The 21,837-nt window shown below is 43.4% G+C and overlaps 1 protein-coding gene across 2 annotated transcripts in view; it reads right to left on the minus strand.

Annotated features, from left to right (window-relative positions):
* Nucleotides 1-5,518: 5,518 nt before the first annotated feature.
* Nucleotides 5,519-21,837, minus strand: part of PPP1R1A (protein phosphatase 1 regulatory inhibitor subunit 1A) — a 756,923-nt gene continuing 740,604 nt past the window's right edge. For both annotated transcript variants that reach the window (XM_069231033.1, XM_069231032.1), the window contains 2 exons: nucleotides 12,455-12,583; nucleotides 5,519-11,828 (listed from right to left, as the gene is read on the minus strand). In XM_069231033.1, coding sequence (XP_069087134.1) covers nucleotides 12,459-12,583 — 125 coding nt within the window. In that variant the 3' untranslated portion in view covers nucleotides 5,519-11,828; nucleotides 12,455-12,458. The remainder of the gene's footprint in view (nucleotides 11,829-12,454; nucleotides 12,584-21,837) is intronic.

Here is a 21,837-nt window from a genome sequence, read left to right on the forward strand (position 1 = left end):
AATGGTAAAATGAAATCTTGTAAATTTCATTGCGCCGTTTTTGCAGGCCTCCTATTGCCGGAACGCCCGTGCATACATTATGCCTGGTGCAGGCATAATATGGTGCAAGGGGTCGCAAAGTGGCACAATGTATGCCTTGCACCACTTCGTAAATAAGGTGCAGTGATTTTTGCCTCGTTGAACCACGTTAGCATAAAATAATTACACTAATGTGACGCAAGGAGGCACTAGGGCCTTGTAAATCTGGTCCTGAGTTTTGGTATTTGATATTAAAGAATATTTTGTGTGCAACTTCCTCAAACACCAGTGTCCTGGAATGCTGCATGTGAAAACAAGACCAGTTGACAGTCAGACTGACATCTCCTCCTGCATTGTTTACATACATCCCTTAATACATTCAGACTTCCTTGTTGGCTTTATGTAGGATAAAAGAATAGCTCAGATTTTTTTCCTAAAGTCCAAACTCAAATTGACTGTATTGTGAATAAACCTATAACGTCAGAGACAAGGGGCATCATACAGCAAATATTAAATAGACACTATTCTGGAGGACTCCCTACCTCAAGCACAAGAACGTGCTCCAGCACGTCCACAGTCCTATAAGGACTTATCAGTGGCAGGAGTGTGCTATTGAACAATAAAACAACTAAGATAAATGTACTGCATTGCTTCAATTACTCTTCTGACACTTTACAATTTTTTATTCTCTGAGGCGCAAGAAACATCTGAAATATGTCAGGGAAAATGATCTTCCTGCCAGTGTCATAGTTAACTTTTAAATAATGAGATGGACATTATTTCATTATTTGCCAAAAAGATGAGGTCCTGAGAGAGGGATGACATTTGTAATATCTCTTGACAGGCTGATTGGGAGATAGGCTTAGTTGCATAAATTGGTCAGGTGTTACATAAACATACAGTTAAGGACATGTGAATGAGGCGCCTGGCAAGCAGGTACTGGGGGGAAACTCAACATCATATTTTTTTTGGGGGGGGGGGGGGTGGAGTTGGTGGAATTTAGGATCAATTGGGAGGCAGCTCAGAATTATGATCAAATATTATAATCCAAGAGCTCACAACTTCACTTTGCTCCTTCCTGTACACTATTGACCTAAAAAAGGATGCTCAATGTTGACACTCAAATGTCCAACCTCAAAGAGTGAAAAAAAATTGTCAGACCTTGAAGGATGTCTCAGATGACCATAATCAAAGCCACGAGAGAAACCTCTACTCTCAGTTTGAATCATAACCACTTATTGCAGCTTTTTCCTGGGTAAAAAGATCATCTCTTGTAGAACAAAACCTGTGGTGATATCTGAAGTGCTGCAAAATGCTCATTTACCTTAACAAAGATGGAAGGTAGAACAGGCAGAGGGTTGGATTACCTGCCCTAACAAATATGGTCCCGGTAAATACAGAGCATGGAGAACTGGTGATGCAAGCGTTGGTTTGTATGACACATGTGCCATGTGAATACAGATGGAATATGCAACTTCCATAGATGTATTGTGCTCAAATCTGCCAAGACATATTTTGCAATGTTTTGTGGAGTTCCCGAGGGTTTCTGAAATGTATTTAAAAATAAAAATGCAAGCCACTGAAAGTTAATTTCAATAGTTGTAGCAATAATTACATTTCCAGGTAAGGAACAGGAGAGGACTATCTGTGTAAACAAATGTGGTGTACGGTTAACACTAGCACTACCAATATTGAGATTAATAGTGTTGGACCTGGCTTTTTGACAGGGTCATCTCCAAACTTTTTGCCTCCTTCCTCCTATTTTTTCTGACCTGTTGTTGTAGGCTTTTGAACTCTGGGCACTTTACCACTGCTAACCAGTGCTAAAGTGCATATGTTCTCTGTGTAAATTGTACTGTTGATTGGTTTATCCATGATTGGCTATTTGATTTACTTGTAAGACCCTAGTAGAGTGCACTGCCATTGCAAGGCCTGTGTGTACAGTTTCACTACCACTTCGACTTGGCATTTAAAAGTACTTGCCAAGCCTAAAACTCCCCTTTTTCTACATACAAGTCACCCCTAATGTGTGCCCTAGGTAACCCCTAGAGCAGGGTGCTGTGTGGGTAAAAGGCAGGAAATGTACCTATGTAGTTTATATGTCCTGGTAGTGTAAAACTCCTAAATTCGTTTTTACACTACTGTGAGGCCTGCTCCCTTCATAGGCTAACATTGGGGTTGCCCTCATACATTGTTAAAGTGGCAGCTGCTGATCTTAAAGGAGCAGGAAGGTCATATTTAGTATGGCCAGAATGGTATTACAAAATCCTGCCGACTGGTGAAGTCGGATTTAATATTCTAGAAATGCCACGTTTAGAAAGTGAGCATTTCTCTGCACTTAAATCTTTCTGTGCCTTTCAATCCACGTCTGGCTAGGTTTAGTTGACAGCTCCTTGTGCATTCACTCAGACACACCCCAAACACAGGGTACTCAGCCTCACTTGCATACATCTGCATTTTGAATGGGTCTTCTTGGGCTGGGAGGGTGGAGGGCCTGCCCTCACACAAAGGACTGCCACACCCCCTACTGGGACCCTGGCAGACAGGATTGAACTGAAAGGGGACCTGGTGCTCTTCTTAGCCATTCTTTGAAGTCTCCCCCACTTCAAAGGCACATTTGGGTACAAAAAAGGGCCTCTGCCCTACCACCTCAGACACTTGCTGGAGAAGAAACCTGAACCAGAACCTGCATCCTGCCAAGAAGAACTGCCTGGCTGCTCAAAGGACTCCCCTGACTGCTTTCTACAAATACTGCAGCCTTGCTGTTGTGGCCTGCTGCCTTGCTGAACTCTTGTCTGGCTGTAAAAGTGCTCTCCAAAGGCTTCGATAGAGCTTGCCTCCTGTTCCTTGAAGTCTCAGGACCAAAAAGACTTCTCTTTTTCAACTGGACTCCTAGTGCATCGAAAATTTTGACGCACAGCTTGCTCCGCTGTGAAAAATTCACTGCACGCCGATCCGGAAAGACGCTGCTCGACGCGACACCTGCGGTACGACCGGAACTTCGACGCACGGCCTCGCATGGACAACGCCGCCCGACTTCCAGAGAGGAAATCGACGCAACGGCTGCTGTGAGAAAGAAAATTCCACGCACAGCCCCCCTGGAACGACGCGCAGCCGGATAACAAGCCTGGGAATCCATGCACAGACCCTGGGACATCTGGTAATCCCGCGATCCACAGAAAGAGACGGTCCGCGTGCCGGAAAACAACGCACGTCTTCCCCGAGTGAAAAATAACGACGCAAGTCCGTGTGTGAAGGGGCGAAACCGACGCACACACCATTGTTCTTCCCGTAGAACGACACACGTCTCCCCGCGTGAAAAATAACGACGCAAGTCCGTGTGTGAAAGGGCGTAACCGACGCACACACCGTTTTTCCACGCATCTCCTCTTCTGCGGCCCTCTGCGGAGATTTTCCACTCCAAACCAGGTACTTTGTGCTTGAAAGAGACTTTGTTTACTTTTTAAAGACTTAAAACACTTTGGCCCTCATTCTGACCTTGGCGGTCGGCGGAGAGACGGCGGTCGGACCGCGAACAGACCGGCGGTATTAAAAATGGCATTCTGACCGCGGCGGTCACCGCCGCGACCGACCGCCACTTCCCCACTCCGACAGCCACGGCGGTCATGACCGACGGGCTGGAGTCTGCGCACTCCGGTCCGGCGGTCGACCCAAGACCGCCAACGGTATCATGACCCTGCTTACCGCCGCGGTTTCTGGCGGTCGGGAACCGCCATGCGAACCATGGCGGTAGGCACTATCGGGGCCAGGGAATTCCTTCCCTGGCACTGATAGGGGTCTCCCCCACCCCCCACTGCCCCCCCGAGTCCTCCCCCCACACCCTCCACCCCCCTGCCACCCCCCAGAGGTGGTACGAACCCCCTCCCCACCCCCACCCCGACATGCACATACACGCACCCCGACATGCACACACCCCCTACATGCACATATACACACCCCCTACACACACACATACACAACGGGGACACATACCCGCACACATACATGCTGACATGCGCACCCGCCGAACTACACACATTGCCCATAGGCACAGCAGCACTCCCCGCCCGCATGCACGCACTCACACACCCCCTCTACACACTCCCACGCACACCCCCATGCACGCACACATCACACAACACCCCCCCACCCCCTCCCCTCACGGACGATCAACTTACCTTGTGCGTTGGTCCTCCGGGAGGTGACAGGAGCCATGGGGAGGTGACCGCCAACAGAAGACCGCCAACAGAAGACCGCCACACAGAAATGTGGGTCGTAATTCTGTGGGCGGTGTTCTGCTGGCGTGGCGGTGGAGGTTGACCAGTCTCCACTTTCCCGCCGACCGCCAGTGTGGCTGCTGGCGGTTTTCCGGCGGAACGCTCCCAGCGGTCAGAATGCGCACAGCGGCATACCGCCGCGGTCGGTGGTCTTCACCGCAGCGGTAACTCGGCGGTCTTGCGAAAAGACCGCCAAGGTCAGAATGAGGGCCTTTATATCTAAACACTGTGTGGTGTATTTTTGTGGTGCTATATTGTGTTATTGTATGATTTATTGCACAAATGCTTTACACATTGCCTTCTAAGTTAAGCCTGACTGCTAGTGCCAAGCTACCAGAGGGTGGACACAGGATAATTTGGATTGTGTGTGACTTACCCTGACTAGAGTGAGGGTTCTTGCTTGGACAGAGAGTAACCTGACTGCCAACCAAAAATCCCATTTCTAACAAATAGCATAAGTTGGAAAATTCACCAGCCAAAGATGTCTAAGTGAGTAAGACCAATAATTGTAATAATTTGTAACTGTTATCTTCTCCTACTGTGAGAAAATGTTCAAAATAATGGGCAGAACAATATTGTTAATTGTCTTTCCAATAGACAAGAACAAATCATCTGGATGTCACTGACTTACACTGATGGCTGAAGGATGGCATGTTGCTCAATTTAGAAAGTTGCTTATATCCTGAAGCTAACGAAGCAGTCCGCTAGAGGTGTATCAATTATTTCCGAATGACTTTCGTTTTCTCATTCACTCCATCATCATGTATTTCCTCATTGAAGGCTCTATAAAGTTCACATCTGCAGTCAACTGTGTTATGATTTTCACTGGAGGCTAACAATGACATAGGCATAGCTAGAGGTGAAGGGAAGTGGCATTTGGATATATGGAGTGAGCGACCCCTGTGTAAGGTTCAAGGAATTATGGGCATAATGTTAGCTAATGAGTCAATCAGCCACTAACATGATGTAACAAACTGAAATTTTCCACATTATTCCTTAGTGGATGACTAGTCAGAATATACCTTGTTCCAGAGATAAAATATTCTTTTACATCATAGAGAGATTGCATGAGCACTTGCGTAAAAGTCCACATTAATATTCCTCTACATTGAGAATATGACAATGTACTTTGCTAGACGTATCCAAATGAAAAACACTCAAAGTTCAAACATTTTAAAACAATTAGACTGACAATAGTTGGAGAAATTGAAAAAGAGTCGATAAACAATGTGAGTGGTCATTTTAATAGATGAATGGGTTACAACATTAAAATAAATACTTCTCGGCAGTGCACAGGTCCAAAATAAAAGAAGTGGGGGAACTAACCAAGGTAGGCAGTATGCAAGTGACATCATAGCATGTGACAGGTGACATCATGGCATGTGACATCTCCCATGACATCAAAGGAAGTGGCATCACAGCCCATGACATCACAAGAAGTTATATCACAAGAAGTGACATAAGATCAAAGGACCTTTAGACCTCACACATAAGTTTAGCAGGTCTATTGTGAATATATTTGAGCACACTAAAATATTTAACAAATAAGATCTTGCATCAGTATGTAAAAAAATGTGGTGCAACTCGGACGCAAAATCTGGGCCTCAGCTTATACATTCATTTCTTCAACCCCTGCCAAAAAGAAATTGGCAACAAGGAGACATGTGGCAATAAGACTGTTATGCTTAACTTGTTGCAAAGTCTGCATTATAAAGTATCTAAATGGGTTAGGACACCTGCAGAAGATATTTGTGTGCCCAGTGAATCTCAGGGAATAATAATTATGGTAAGAAAACTACAGAGGTTCACTAACAAATTTGTCGTAGAGATCTGTGTTTTGTCTAGTCCCCGTTTTGAATCAAAGTGGGAGAAAGGGTTAATATGTCTCCTGCAAAACACATTATCCAGCACGCAGATGACATCTTTTTATTTTATGTAAATGGGTAAGTGTGTTACTGCCTTTAACGCATAGATACTTTTGTTACTTGCAGTTCATACCTGTAATCCTTCTAATATAGCATAGTGAGTTATGAATGGCATGTGGCTCCTACATCTTCTAATCCTCACTTCTGTATTAACACATCCTTACATTGATTTACACACATCTAATTTATTATGGATCTATAATGTGTATGTGTGATGTAAAGTGCTTTGACACCCTGCATTTGGAGGAGTAGTGCTATAAAAGAAATCAAACAAAATAGTGGTATTTAAATTGGTATTTATGTAAATAGTAGGTCAGACCAACACATCTGACATTCTTACAGTGCATGCATATGTCTTACATACAGGGACTGAACAAAGTCTAAAGCGAGTCTCTCTTAACTACGTGGAAGTGATAAGCTATGTGCCTGTGTTTCCCCATTGCATTTAGGTGTGAGGCTCCGGATAGCTCCCAGGTGTGATACTTCAACAAAAGGAGGGCTGGTGGCCCCTTAACTTCGGCCATTGTTATGAGCCCAGCTGGAAACTGATAAACCTAATCGCCGCCTGAACGTTGCTGCTCCTAGTGAAAGCAGACAACGTGCAGGCGCTGCTGAATGTGTCCCGGGACAAGTTTACCATATTTCTGTGAGGTTCATCCTCTTAGCAGCATAGACGGCGTCCATCCTGTGAAAAACATGGGTAGACGCAGTCTACCCACCAGTACCCTTGACCCGTGCCCTTCTTCTCGGTCAGTCAGTACAAGGACTGTGTTGTCAAAATTGTAGACTTTCTCAGGGGAAAAAATAAGGCATCCCACAGGGTTGCAGGGACATCTTACTTAGTGCAGGGTCACTTTGTATTTAAAACATTCAGTCTCCGGCAGTATTTATCACGGGTGTCAGAAATCTACATGCATAGACCTAGAGCAGAATCCACTAGAAAGCAAGACATGGTACGGAATATGGTGGCAGTACAGCAAGAGAAAGCAATACAAACCGCTACCCCAGTTTTACTAACTTTAGCTGTTGAATTAATATTCTAATACAAAGTGCAAATAAATGCAGTGTCTATATGCTTTACGCATGATGCAACATTCTTTTCTATAGAAGAGATCAGAGAAAAATAATGTTCTAAAGTTTGGCACTAATAGTCAATGCAAATGCCACGTCATATATTTTTTCTCAACATGACCTTCCACAGTTAGCAATTTGATAACACATCTCTCCTTTGACCTCACAAAGTGAAGTCCATGAACATTATCATCTTCCCGGGACGATTCAATAAAAAACCTATCGTGTTGTGGGGGCAAGGAATTTAACCCATTTCCAAGAAAATAAATATAGTCATTTGACACATCAACTTAGAAACTTTAGCACAAAGGTTGCACTGTGAAGACTTTTAAAGGCGCTGTCATGACTATTTAAAGATGGTTGTTTACTCAGAACTATATTTTTCCACCTAGCCCCGTGGTATTTCCTTGGTGGGCTGCAGGTAAAGACAGATATTTCTAAATTATATGGTGCCTCAAATGGTTTCAAGCCTGGCTCCACCAGTAAAAGACTTAAATGATGATAAATAAATATAGGCAGATACACCTGTGATAGCAGAGGCTCGTTGACACAAGAACGGTAATTAAACCTAACTCACTAACAGAGCTCACTAGTGGAGACCATAGCGTTGTAACTGCACCGAGGAAAAGGTAAGTCACCCTGGTCGGTGCTTGCATTTTCAAGCACTTCTGTAAGTGAAGAGCTTATTACACGCAAGAGCTATGCTACCAAGCATGGTGTCTTTTAGGTGCACATATTCAAGCCGGAAGTGTGTCCTGGTTGAATGAGTGTGAAGGGCCGTTTGGAAGGAACAATGAAACTGAAGGTGACTTATACTACTGCATATCATTTTTTATATAATTGGAAAATAGGACATCTTTAACTTGGTTCACAAATTGTTTTTTGTAGATGCCCATAAAGTGATGGGTAACCTCACATCGTTAATTTTATACAGTGGTTAAAAGGATCCCGCGTGAAACTCACTAGAAGACCGTGACAGTTTCTGTTATGTGACAGAGTTGAAAACAGTGCTTGGATGTTTACACGGCTACGGTTACGTCATCACCCGGGCGCGAGACCTGCATTTAAATGATTGGGTTCTCTATTAGGAGAAAATAACACTGTGGTAGAATTCTCTACAGCTACTACCACTACTCGGATGGGAAGCGTAGGTGGCAGAGGTGAATGTGAAGGGAAATAGGGCAAGTCCAGCCCTAGTATGAACAAGCTTTCCATTGAAGATAAACGCAAACAAAAAGGTTAACCCTAGTTGCACTTCTTCCATTTGCTTAAGTTGTTTCTAGAGTATAAAAACAACAATAATGTGATATGATAATTATGACACCAGAAGGGCACAGCATTCAAAAACACAACATTTCACAATTCCACTCCTAAAGCACAAAAAGAATATACTGCATTCTCGAAACGTATTTTGGCATTGGGTGAGGCATTCGGTGAACTGTGCAGTTCTTTATGAGACCACCCTGCTCCTTTGCCAACTGGACTAATCTGTTGGTGAATTGTCAGATGTACAAACTGTTAAGAATACTGGTGCCCAGGACCATGTACACAGGGAACAATCATACCTATCAGTGATTGCGTTATGTGTCATGGGAGCTAAAGAAACTCGGGTGGGTTTTGTGCCATACAGAACTGAATGCCTCAAAAGGTGAGACATAGCTCCCATTTCAAGCACACCTTGTCTATCCTTCCATGGTCTGCACTGTTTTTCATTCGGTTCATGCCAATTTGTATGGGTCTTTAAGGACTTAGAAGAGACTGGGCCCGACCCTCTACATGCCTTTCTCAACAGAGTTTTGCCCTCGTGCCCGAGAACTCGAAGAGCGAAAACTTCAAGAGCAATGCCCAAAGGCTACGAATGTTTCTGACCAAAGATCAGATGCATTTAGGGTTCCCACAAATTCAGATTTTTTTCACAGCACTTTTCTTCTATTCAATCAGTCGCTGATTTTCTTTGACACGGTTTATTGAGGAGTTTTCATTTTATGTAATTTCATTAAATTATTAAGATGTGCCTTGAAGAGAAGCAGGGATACGTGAAAAGAAGCTGCAATCCTTTACTCCAGAAATCATATACAGAAACAAAATACCGAAAAACATGTCAACAAAGAGGTCTAATTACAAATATTTTGCATGGGCAACCGCATAGCCCAATCCAATGCAAAGCATCTACGTACTCTACATGATAAAGGCCCGCAAGTGCAGTGTGAAATGCACTGTACAGCATGAACTCACATGCAAACATTAGTAAATCTTCCCTTAACATTCATTTCAAATAACTCTTTGAGATTATTGCAGATTTTTTACTCATTCCCACACTGTCTTCATATACAATCAATTCATTGCAAATTTTGGAGCGGGTAACTCTATCCTGAGTGCTAAAATGATACTGAGGAATCATCCTTTGGGGATGTGCCCCCCCCCCACACTTTTTGCCCCTCAAGAAGATTGTCTGTCAGGCTGAGCAAAGGTCAGCCTGACAGACACTCTTCAATTTCAGGTCAGGCAGCCAGGGGCTGGATATGCGGTATTTGCGCAGGCTCCTGGATGCCTGAGCTGAACTTTGCTGGGTTGTCACAGCCCTGTGGGCGTGACCTCTACAGCCCAGCAAAGGTGCCTCGAGGCCCTCCCCCTCATGATGAGAAGGAGCATCACCGATTGCTTCAGACCTGGGCGCTTCAGTTTTTAGCCCTGAGGCACCCAAGGCTGGATGTCAATCAGTGACACCTCGTCACAGAGTGGGGTGGAGTCATCAGTCTCACTGAACCCATTCCACTCTGTGATGAATTGGGACTGCTGCCTTCCCTTATTGGAAGACCTTAGGCTGCAATCTCAAACACCTGGAACCTCCGAGGCAGAGCTGAAGGTAAGTGTGTGTGTTTTTTTTTAATGAATGTTTGGTGCATGTGTGTACGTTTGAATATTTGATAATGAGTGTTGTGAATGGATGTGTGTGTATCCCCGCGTCTGTGAATGAATGAGTGTGAGTGTGCATGTGTGTCTGTCAGTCCCATCCGAAACCCCTGCCTCCTAAAATTACCGGCTACGACAGCTGAGGACCTGATAGCAGTTATGTTAGGCAGCATTTAATCTGCACTCTGTGGGCCACAGAAAATAAAAGGTGACCATCCTTGCTCCCAGAACTGCAGGCGCTAATCAGCCGGTGGAATTTTGCCGAGTGTACATTTCAGCTGTGTACGTATGGCATAATTTGATGGCATATGTTTGTTGATTGATTATGGTTTTAAAATAGATGATTGCAATAAGCTGAGGCACGTAGGCTGTATGGGCATGGAAATTCCAAATACATATTTAGAGAAAGAGGTCGTATCAGGGATTGCTTCATTCTTTAGTGTAGAATTTATGTGGTTGGTAGTTAAAGCAATCACAACAAACTAATGGTACCTGCAAAGTTAAAACACACTTCGAATAATACAAAACACAGGCATGCTAATTCTTACTTAAGCTGCTTCCACAGAATTCAACCCAAATTCTCTGTGACTCTTCATGTCCTTTGAAGTCAAGGCCAAGCCATGTTAGTGTGTGTGAAGTCCTGTGTTTGAAACCAATTGCCATTACATTATAACAAGGCATCTAATATTGTGATAGCCATGATAGACATGGACCCATGTTACCTTTCTAACCAAGGTCTGAAGTTTTCATAGCCTCACTTCATTATATATCATCATTTAATGTGTCTAGAATTAAAACTGATTAAAGATAAGATGTTACACCTTCCGACACACTAAAATGTCTGACTAATCTTGCATAATTAACATATGTGCCCCAAGACACTGCATTGTATGCAATCCATATCCTCACACTGGAAGAATAAGGGAGGATTATAGCTTAAATGCCTTTTGGAAAAGAGAGGAAAAACTAACTTGAATTGAGCTACGTTGTTATATATGGCACACCAATTTAAAGCCATACGTCCAGTCGATGAACAAACAGTTCATACTGTAAATATAGAAAGATATTCTTTAACTTCACTGTATAACATATTCAGATATGTTCCTCTCTTTACTAAGTCTTCTTGTAGAAGTAAATTGGATGTAATGGTCAGCAAGGTCAATTTTGGTAATAGCCAACTAGGAAATGGGATTCACATAGCAGTTTTCCAAGCCACATCTTCTAAATTCATTGTACAAGATATTTGCAGATGTTCCTCATTACGTCAATTAAGGCTAAATTCTCCAAGCTGCAGTCAGACTTTGCGGACCCGAGGTGGGCATTAATCTCAGTCGCAGATCTGTCTCTCTGAGTATAGCACACATGCCGGGGAGTATGATCGAAGGACATGGGGAAGGAAAAACCCAGGGCGCATTGTGTTTACAGGCAGTGATTTCTTTGTGCTAGCAAAATATCACAACCACGCCTGGGTGCGTTGACGGCTGGCTTTTGTTGGTTGTTTTTTCTTCCTTTAAAAAAATAATTTTCAGAGAAGGACTACTGAGAATCTTCTTCACTGCGATGTAAGCTGTGCCAAAATGCTCCACTCTCAAGGGCAACTGCAGCAGACCGAATGACGTCAGACCTAGGGGAAACAAAAAGAAGACTATCACACTGGCTGAAAACAAGCAGGACTTTGGTGCGTGCTTATCGGCAACTATCTAGCCATCATTGCAAAACAAGACCTAGGAAATGTAGGTATTGGGCTAAAGGTACTGTTATTATATTTTTTACACTGTATTTTAATTGCGTTTATATACACGTACCACCTCTGTAGAAGGCACTGAATTGCTTTATGGTGGGCAGCACGCTACGCAAGGTTAAATGTTGAACCATTCGTCATTGGTTATTGCTACTTATTAGCGCTTAAGGAGAGCATTCCAATCCACTTACTCCCGTTTATTTGTAGTAGAATACATTAAAAACAATTGGGTATGATCATTAGTGGTCGATATTTAAGTTCATGCAAATGACTGATGGGATGAATAGATAGGCTAGAGTAGAATAAGGACTGTTAGGTTACAGTAGTATAGTTTCAAAGAAGGATGGGTCGTGATCTTTGAAATAAGGCGTAGGCAATTTTCAGAAATACAATGATTTGTACCCTCAGTTGCATAATGTCTGCCCAGCAGACTGAAACAATCTGCACTATTTGGGTTGCCAGCCATTCAAAATGTGGCACCCAAGAGCCAGGCCGAGCAAACTTCTCACCTCATCAGTCAGCGGACCTTCTTTCCTGTGTTGAATCCTGCAGTGGTATGTGAATCCTCTTCATGTCTGTAGACAGGTCCTCTGCTTGATTCTCTGTGGCCTTGCAGGAGGCTCCTATAGAATCGTCTTCTGTTTGGGAAAGGGAACAGGGATTAGAATGTGACCAGTGATGAAATACATGTTTTAGAATATTTTAAATGGAATAACTTTTGCGCTGATGTGGCATCAGTGAAGTTTGAGTCGAGGGTTCAGCAACTCATTGTGGGATCATTGCATGAACAAAGATAATTAGACGGGTCTATCAACGGATATGAAGAGTTGGAACAAAGGGCTTCACAGCATTAGAAATTAACAGTGGTGTAAAGAACAGACACATCTACTATAAAATGGCTATGTAGAGTTCAACGATTGCTATAAAAGCTTTGACCTGTTACTTCTAGCCAGCACTTAATTTGTAAATAAAGAGGTGTTGGTGCCCAAAGCCCTCCTCTTAAACACGCAGCTGCTGCAATTAAATGTGTGAACATGGAATACTGGGGCGGCGCAATCTTGAAGCCACCTCGGGCCTCTTCAATCCATATAAAGCAACTCCCTGCCCCTTCAGCTTACTCTTGCAGCTTTCTACTTTCTACCTTTGTGATGCTTTTTTGTTTTTCCCTTCCTCCGTCTTTTCCTTATGTGTCTTTTGCTCGCAGCAAATGCTTGAGGCTGAAGAATAAGCCCCGGCCCTCAAAAATAAGTCCTGTGCTCAGCACCGGAAACAACAAGCACAAATTAAGCACTGCAGGGCATTACAAATATACCGGTTGATACTCGGCAGCTCCGTGCAATGATTTGAACACGGCCTGCATCTAACGAATTTTCTATGTGAAATACCTGCACATCACCTCTTCATACCTTTTGACATTTAATATGGATATAACGAGATACTCACTACAATACAAGGATTGATCTTTCCAGTTATGTTGACATTCGAGTAAGCCCTGAGGAAGTCTTTAAGATTATTATCTTATTGGACGAAACACGTGTTGGCGTTTGGCTTTTGATGATTCATGAAATTCTGATTCAATTAACATTTCTGTTTTCTACAATGATCTGCTCTTCTGAAAGAATAAATTGAGTTATACTTACTCAGGAGTTCCTGTGCATCAGCGAAATTTATCAAAATACTTTGGTACCAGATATGTAATTTGGACCAGGAAGCATTTACCTAAACACTGAGTATCAATACACGAGTGCCATGACAATTTGTTCTTACTGTTATTAGTTTCCTAGGAAACACTGGAGGAGGTGGGAGGTTCCTCCTGCCATGAGCACCGTGCCTACAATGTCTTTTGTCTAAAAATGTGGGGATTTTCTGTGAGCGCTGTTTCCTATGTATTTCTTCCTATTTTGTCCATATTCTAGCCATTGATGTCTTTGAGGATTGAATGAAGGACTTTGATTATTTCATCATATGTCCAGATATCTCTGAGGACTAGCGTATATAGGTTTGAGAAAGAAAAAAGAAAAATTGAGAGCAAGAGATTTTGAGCATAGATGAAGCGAGAGAACACATTTGCATATGAGCATGTGGTGTGTGTATGTGAGTGTGTGTATGTAGGTGTGATCTCCATTCAGTTGCTATATATGTTGGAAGTTTAACACAGCACAGCACAATTGACACTGGGTGCACCAATGCCCTGTGGACATGAAAAGCCGTAGGCAGCCCACAGCAAACTACCAAAAGGGACAGATTATTGCTAGAATTGGCATTATCAGGTATTGTACACTATAGAAAGGTGTGTATTGGGAAAATTACTTTACATCTGCCTGAAGATAAGCAGCTGAGGTTTCGGTAGGAGGATTTTGCAATTTGCTCAATTCCGAGACCTGGAACTGGGGGAAATAGGGTGAGAAATAGAGGACTATGGCATCTCTTGAATGTAAGAAAATGCCTCCTTTTGGCCCTACTCTTCAGCAGCCTGCCACTGCTGAACCTCAACTCTGATCCAGCTTGCAGGTTGTCTCGCCAACATCCTTTCAATGGCCACTATTTCTACAAAAACAGTTCTAAGTCCAGAGGTAACTCTTTGACTGGGACGAACCTAGGTCTTGTATCCAACCAGTGCGCCATTCCTTTTGACTTTGACCTTGTCAAAAGCGATCAGTTGCCCATAGTTTGCATTTTGTGCTTTTAGGCGCTATAATTTAACTGACTTAAAAAAAAATCATATCTCCACAACCCTTTATTGAATTTCGGTCATTTTTGAGTCATTTGTTTTACTAAAATATTGTTTATTTTTATAAATTGGAATGAGATTTTTATTTTATAGTGTTTTTAACTTTTTAGTTGCTTTTGGTACTTTTACATGGTTTACAAATATTCTTAAGCTTATCTGCTCTGTGCCATAGCTACAAGGGTTTAAGCTTAGGTTTAAATTACTGATACTTTTACTGGACCTGACAAGAATACTGCCATTAATATTTGTGGTGGACTATCACCCACCTCAACTATTATTAATCCACTTCCTCACAGGAAGTGAATTACCAGCGGCACCTAGCCAAGACTGGAATGTCTCTGAAATAACACAAAGGTGAAGGTAGGTTGTAACCTGGGTAGAAGAGACCTTTGCAAGAAAACACTGTGCCCTCCTTACCCATAAAGGGCATTTCTAGGATCTCTCCAGCTTATCATGCCCAGAGCAAGTCACAAACGCTCAACGATGGGTCAATCCTCATACTCTATGTCCCATTGCGTTACTTAAGACTAAACTCTGGTCATGGCTCTTTCATATCAAGTCATGAAAAAATGCATTTATTCTAGACCATAAACAAGCACGCTACATAATACACTGCATTGAACTCAAATTAAACGTTTTCATTATCATGATATACAAATGTATCACATCAATTCCTCTTTGAAAACCATTTGCTAATGTCATGTGAACATAAATGAAACAAATAAATTCATATACATAATCATACAATTTGCATTCCTGAGCTCCAGTCCTAAACATGTCTATACGTACTATAATTGTATGCAAGGTACTAAAGGTTTAGAAGTTTACTTTAAGTGTTAATGATACAACAACCTATTATTCCTCCACTGTAAATATTTTATACACAGCCTTCAACAGTGCTTCTTGATAAGGCAAACTTTGGCCTCATTTACAAAAATATGATGCATTGGCTCCAATGAGTCAGATTTTTTGCGCTGCTCTACGACACCCTAACCACGCCATGGATGCGCTGTATTCACAATACAGAGATCCATGGCGCGTGTTTTCATAGAAAGGTCAGAAATTCTGACACATCTGTGGTGCTAAACTCGCACATTGCTGGACTAAAAATGACCCCACTCCAGCAATGAGAGGAAGGCTGCCATAGAGAAAAGCCCTGCGTCAGTTTAATTCTTGCTCTGGGCATGTGTTAAAATTCCAATGGAGTGACGCTGCAGAACGACGCAGTGAACTGTTGCAAATTTCACTTCGTCAGCACTGCGTGGCTTTTCTCAAGAGAACGCCTACCTTGCACACATTATACATGCTGCAGGTATAATGTGATGCAAGGCTTTTCAAACTGACACATTGGGCCCAATGCATCTGTTTCAAAATGTGGAACAGTGTAAAAGCACTGCTTGCACCACTGTTGCATCAATAAAAACGATGGCGCAAAGGCCTTGTACATGAGGACCTCTGTATCTTAAGTTAAAGCTGTTCTACTTAGAAGAAGAATGCCATTTTTTTTTACCTCACCTTGATATGTTTCAGGAACATTTGAGTGGGGCAAGTAGGCAATTCTGTGGACTCACTAAATTACAGGAAATGCTTTATTCAATTCGGCATTCACATCACAGTGCACTTGTGCTAAATTTGATTGCATCTCCAGCTCTGTCATATTTGCCTTCATATGCTACCTTTTTACCCCACTGCGGGGCGCACTGCTGGAGCTGCAGGGGCGGGACAAAGGCCCCTTTAAAAACTTTTGCGCGCCCGCTTCCCTCACGGGACGCGCTGCTGGAGCTGCAGGGGCAGTACAAAGGCCCCTTTAAAAACTTTCACGCGCCCGCTTCCCTCGCGGGACGCGCTGCTGGAGCTGCAGGGGTGGGACAAAGGCCCCTTTAAAAACTTTTGCGCTCCCTCTTCTCTCGCGGGACGCGCTGCTGGAGCTGCAGGGGTGGGACAAAGGCCCCTTTTAAAACTTTTGCGCACCCGTTTCGCGGGACGTGCCCGGGCCAAGGACGGGCCCGTCCTGCGCCCGTCAGCGCCCTGAGGAGGCTGGGATGGGCCACATTATTTTCTTCTCAGTATTTGGGGTTGGCGACTAGCGGTTGAACCCACCGCAGACATGAGGATTACAAACTGCTGCAGGTGAGCTGCATTATTTCAGTCCTCTCAGTAAGGCCCCAGTGGGGTGGAAATAGGGTGGGAATAGAGGAGGCAAGTGCGTACAGTAAGAGGCTGACCAAGGAGCCTAAAACACGTCTGCTGGTCAAAGGAAAACTAGAAGAGATAAGATGGGCAGACGGAAGGGGGGGGCACCCTTGGAAAAGGCCGGTAATAACAAGACCTTAGATGGATTTCTTCAAAAAGCGATTAGAGCCTTAGAAAAGGAAATTGAAATAGTTGAGCGCCGTCTAACTGCCCCTCCATTGATGGCAGCTAATCGCCTATCCTTATCCCCACCGAAAATTTTAATACAATCCCTTCACTCACACGATTCACAGCCCACACCGGCTACCCCACCTTCAACTACCCAGGAGCCTATTGTGGTGATTCAGGATGAGGCTATTCAGCTACCAGAACTGGTACAGCCGATCTAAGGCAGGCCCGCACCCAATCCAGAGTGCAATACAAAAGGTCAAAGAAAACGAGGTGAGGTAAATCTAAGGAACAAACGGGCCCGCATTTTGAGCTCCCCCAGTCATGGCACACCAACTTGGAATAAGGACCATATACCAGCTCAAGCATGTATTGATGATCGTTCAGTAATTGATTATATAATAGAACATATAAAAGAAGAACTTTCTGAGAGGCTACACCCTATAGTAACTCGCCTACAAGCCATTGAGGAGAAACTGGGAGGCCTTATCAAGTCCCAGCAGATGGTTACTCCCCCCTTAGCGGATTCGCAACTTCCCTGCCAAACTCTTCCTCCGAGCCCACTGGGCAACAGCGCCAGTAGTCTCCTTTTACCACTGGGTATGGACCATAGGCTTTCAATGAATTGCCCTGATCCTCTGTATCAACCAGAGAGGGTTTCAACTGGCAGGCTGGCCACTGCTTCAAAGGACAAGTGTTCTAAGGTATCCGCCTCCTTTTCGAGGGGGAATGGAGGAACAGTTTCTTCCAATGATATGAGAAAGAAAACTTATGAAGCTACTCCTGATCAGAACTACCTACAAACAGACCTGGTGCATATGGATGGAGGAATTAAGTTGAGAACTTTACATCTTCTGCCGGAATCCTGCCCATACGTTCTTGTCATTACGAGTGTTCCTAAACTTAAAACCAATACCTCTGAATCATTTATTGAACTGAAAAACAAGGTTATACATTGGTTACATATCAACGCCAGATTTGCATTTCATATGGTACCCTCAATATTAATGGTGAGGAGGGTGGATTAGGTGGGTCCACTTAAGAAGTCTAGCACGGGGGATTGTGTTGTTATCAATTTTGATTCACCCGCCCTTGTCCAGCAGCTCTCTTCAAATGTGTGTAAATCTAATCCTCTAGGGGGAGAAGTATCTCTGTGCAGACTCCAAGCTTTTTATCCTCAACTAGCTATACCAGCTATTAAGGGGGCATCAATGCCACTTGGAGGCTCTACTAGCTCTCAGACGCAGCTTGCCCCCCAGTTAGGATGTAGCTCCCTTTCACCCTCTCTTTCTGAAGTTGATTGACTAAAAGTTAGCCCCGCGCATGGCCCACCTAAGTTTCTAGGAACTAGATATTTGGACAAGAATTATCTTGTATCTAGAACTATTGGAACACAAGGATTAGGAACAGGCAGCCCTGAGGTTGATCAGACTCTTATTGCAGACATCAGAGGCTCCATACTAATCCTTCCACCTGCCCAGATAGAATTTTGTAGGACGGAAAACAGCCAGCCTCCTTTTCTTGGCAGTCAGAGTGGGGAGATCATTACTTGGGGAGCTAGTGAGGAGGGCGAGGCTCATGTGAGCAACCCAGCTCCGGAATTAATAGGTCCCAATAATTGTGGGATATCCCATCTGCCCGGGTACTTGAACCGACCATGCCAGGCTTCGATCTAATTGGGATGAGCAACCCTTTGGGTGATAAAGCAGCGGAATGTCTAACCGAGACTAGTCTAGCTTCGACTGCAAGGGGTACTAAGCCTCCTTGCGGTACTCCACTTTCTAGAGGGCAGGCCCCGGCTAAAACTCTCCAAGGTAGAGCAGATGTGTTAGATACAGTTCTTAGTTGGAACATTGCAGGGCTGGAGAATAAAATGGGCATCCCTGAATGGGGTAAATTTATAGATGAACATAAGATATGCCTCTTTCAAGAAACGTGGGCACTGGAGCCCAAATATAGAACTGGGTTTAAAAGCTATTGGGTCTCTGCATGCAAGGCGACCTCCAGGAGACCTTCAGGCGGACTGCTCATATGGCTTAGCTGCTCCCTCAAGTGTCGGGTTGAAGTAGTAGATATGGGTTGTCCCAATCTGATGGGTGTAATAATACCAACCCTTAAGGAGAAACCGCTTCTAATAATTAACATCTATAACAGGAGCCCGGGTAGTAAATATGAGTCAGACGCCTTGACTATTTTGGATAGTTTTCTTTCCTGTAAAACCTCCACCTACTTAATTCTTATTGCAGGGGATTTTAATGTTACCTTCGAGCGCTACTCGCTGGCTCAGGAACTATACAAAGAAGAGGACGCATATTGGGGTATCCCACAATTGGTGTCGAGCAAAAGACCGAGAATGAACAGATTAACATACCAAGTCGTGGATTTCACACTGGCACATGGTCTTCTGGCCTGTAAAGGTCGCTCCAGCTCGGATGTTAATCTCCATTCTACCTTCAGGCGTGGAGCCCAGGAGAGTCAGATAGATTACATTTTGCTTGACATTCAGTTGTGGGGTCAAATGACTGATATGAAGATTATAGAACATGAGGAAAGTGATCATGAGCCACTGATTCTATCGGTTAGGGGTCTGCTACCTTTACTTGAAGCCCCTAGTCCTAAGACTTACGACCAACAGCTTGTACTGACAAATAACAGATGTAATGTCAAATGGGAATCTGTGAACACTGACTTAGGTTCTATTACATCTTTATATAGCTTATTGGCTGACCAAATGGAGCGTATGTCCCTGCTTTTAGAGGATGGTGAAGGGCTTATAGTAGCCCATACAGAATTATTTAACTCTTTAAAACACTTCTTCACCAAAGAGATTGTTAGTAAATCAAAAAAAAAGTGCAACGCAAGGTGGTTTAGCGCTGCATGCAGGGAAGCACAGCATAAACTATTGAGAGCTCTGAGAGGGGGCCAGACAGAGCATATATACGGCAATCAAGGAAAGACTATAAACAGGAACTTAGCAGGGCCCTCAGGAGATGGGATGAGTCAAGATGGGCTACCCTTCTGGAGTCTGCAAAAGTTAATGATACTTCGAGGTTCTGGAAACTGGTTGCCGAAGCGAGTGGGGAATCCAGTCTTCTGCCTGGTGCTTCAATTCTTGCTGTAGAGTGGGCTGATCATTTTGGCCGATTATATTCAGGGCCTACAGAAGCTACTTCTAGGGAATTGAATGATATTATGTCCGTTAAGGCCCCCTCAATCAAATTTACCCTGGCAGAAACCAAGGCTGCGATTGTTTCACTGAATTGGGGAAAGGCCCCAGTCCTTGATAAAATCCCTGGCGACCTTTATAAGACAAGACCGGACATATGGGCCCCATACCTGAACTTGGTTTCTAATGCAGTTGCTGCAGAAGCGCCTGTCCCGAGCTCCTGGAAGGGAGCGGAGATAGTTCCTATTTTTAAAAAAGGCAGTCCCTCTGACCCTGCTAATTATCGTCCAATATCCTTACTGGCCAACTTTAAAAAATAAAATTGCAAAGCAAGTCCTGTTCCATCTTGAAGAATGGATTTTAGAAACCAAAGCCATCTTTAATTTGCAAGCAGGGTTTAGACCTGCAGTTAGTACCATAGACCAAGTCCTAAGATTCCTAGCAATCAAATGGAAGACCGTGGAAGTAGGAGGGGGAAACTTGTATGTGGTTTTTATTGACCTCAGAGCCGTATTTGATTTGGTCCCCAGGAACCTGTTATGGTTGACATTAGACAGTATGGGCATCCCCAAAGGTCTTCTGAAACTTATGGTTCGACTGCATGAGAACACCTATGCACAAATCAGGAGTGGTAAGGAGGGCGATCTAACCAGATCCAGTTGCCATTGAGAAAGGAGTCAGACAAGGTTGTGTTCTAGCCCCTACCCTTTTCCTCCTATATATAAACAATTGCATTAATTATCTAGCAAATTGTACCAACGACTCGCCTAAGTTGGCAGGGAAGAAAGTGCCATGCTTGCTTTACGCGGATGACACCATTTTGTTGGCCAAAACATCTATGGGAATTCAAAATCTGGTCAATCAATTTTGTGTATTTTGTAGAGACTATGGGCTGGATTGTTAAGAATGTCAATGTCAATGTTAAGAAAACAAAACTTATGATATATAGCGCCCCGAATAAGAAAATAAAAGCAAATATACAGGGAGTGCAGAATTATTAGGCAAGTTGTATTTTTGAGGATTAATTTTATTATTGAACAACAACCATGTTCTCAATGAACCCAAAAAACTCATTAATATCAAAGCTGAATATTTTTGGAAGTAGTTTTTAGTTTGTTTTTAGTTTTAGCTATGTTAGGGGGATATCTGTGTGTGCAGGTGACTATCACTGTGCATAATTATTAGGCAACTTAACAAAAAAAAATATATACCCATTTCAATTATTTATTATTAGCAGTGAAACCAATATAACATCTCAACATTCACAAATATACATTTCTGACATTCAAAAACAAAACAAAAACAAATCAGTGACCAATATAGCCACCTTTCTTTGCAAGGACACTCAAAAGCCTGCCATCCATGGATTCTGTCAGTGTTTTGATCTGTTCACCATCAACATTGCGTGCAGCAGCAACCACAGCCTCCCAGACACTGTTCAGAGAGGTGTACTGTTTTCCCTCCTTGTAAATCTCACATTTGATGATGGACCACAGGTTCTCAATGGGGTTCAGATCAGGTGAACAAGGAGGCCATGTCATTAGATTTCCTTCTTTTATACCCTTTCTTGCCAGCCACGCTGTGGAGTACTTGGACGCGTGTGATGGAGCATTGTCCTGCATGAAAATCATGTT

This window comes from Pleurodeles waltl, chromosome 4_2 (genome assembly GCF_031143425.1).
Source record: "Pleurodeles waltl isolate 20211129_DDA chromosome 4_2, aPleWal1.hap1.20221129, whole genome shotgun sequence".
Lineage (NCBI taxonomy): Eukaryota > Metazoa > Chordata > Amphibia > Caudata > Salamandridae > Pleurodeles > Pleurodeles waltl.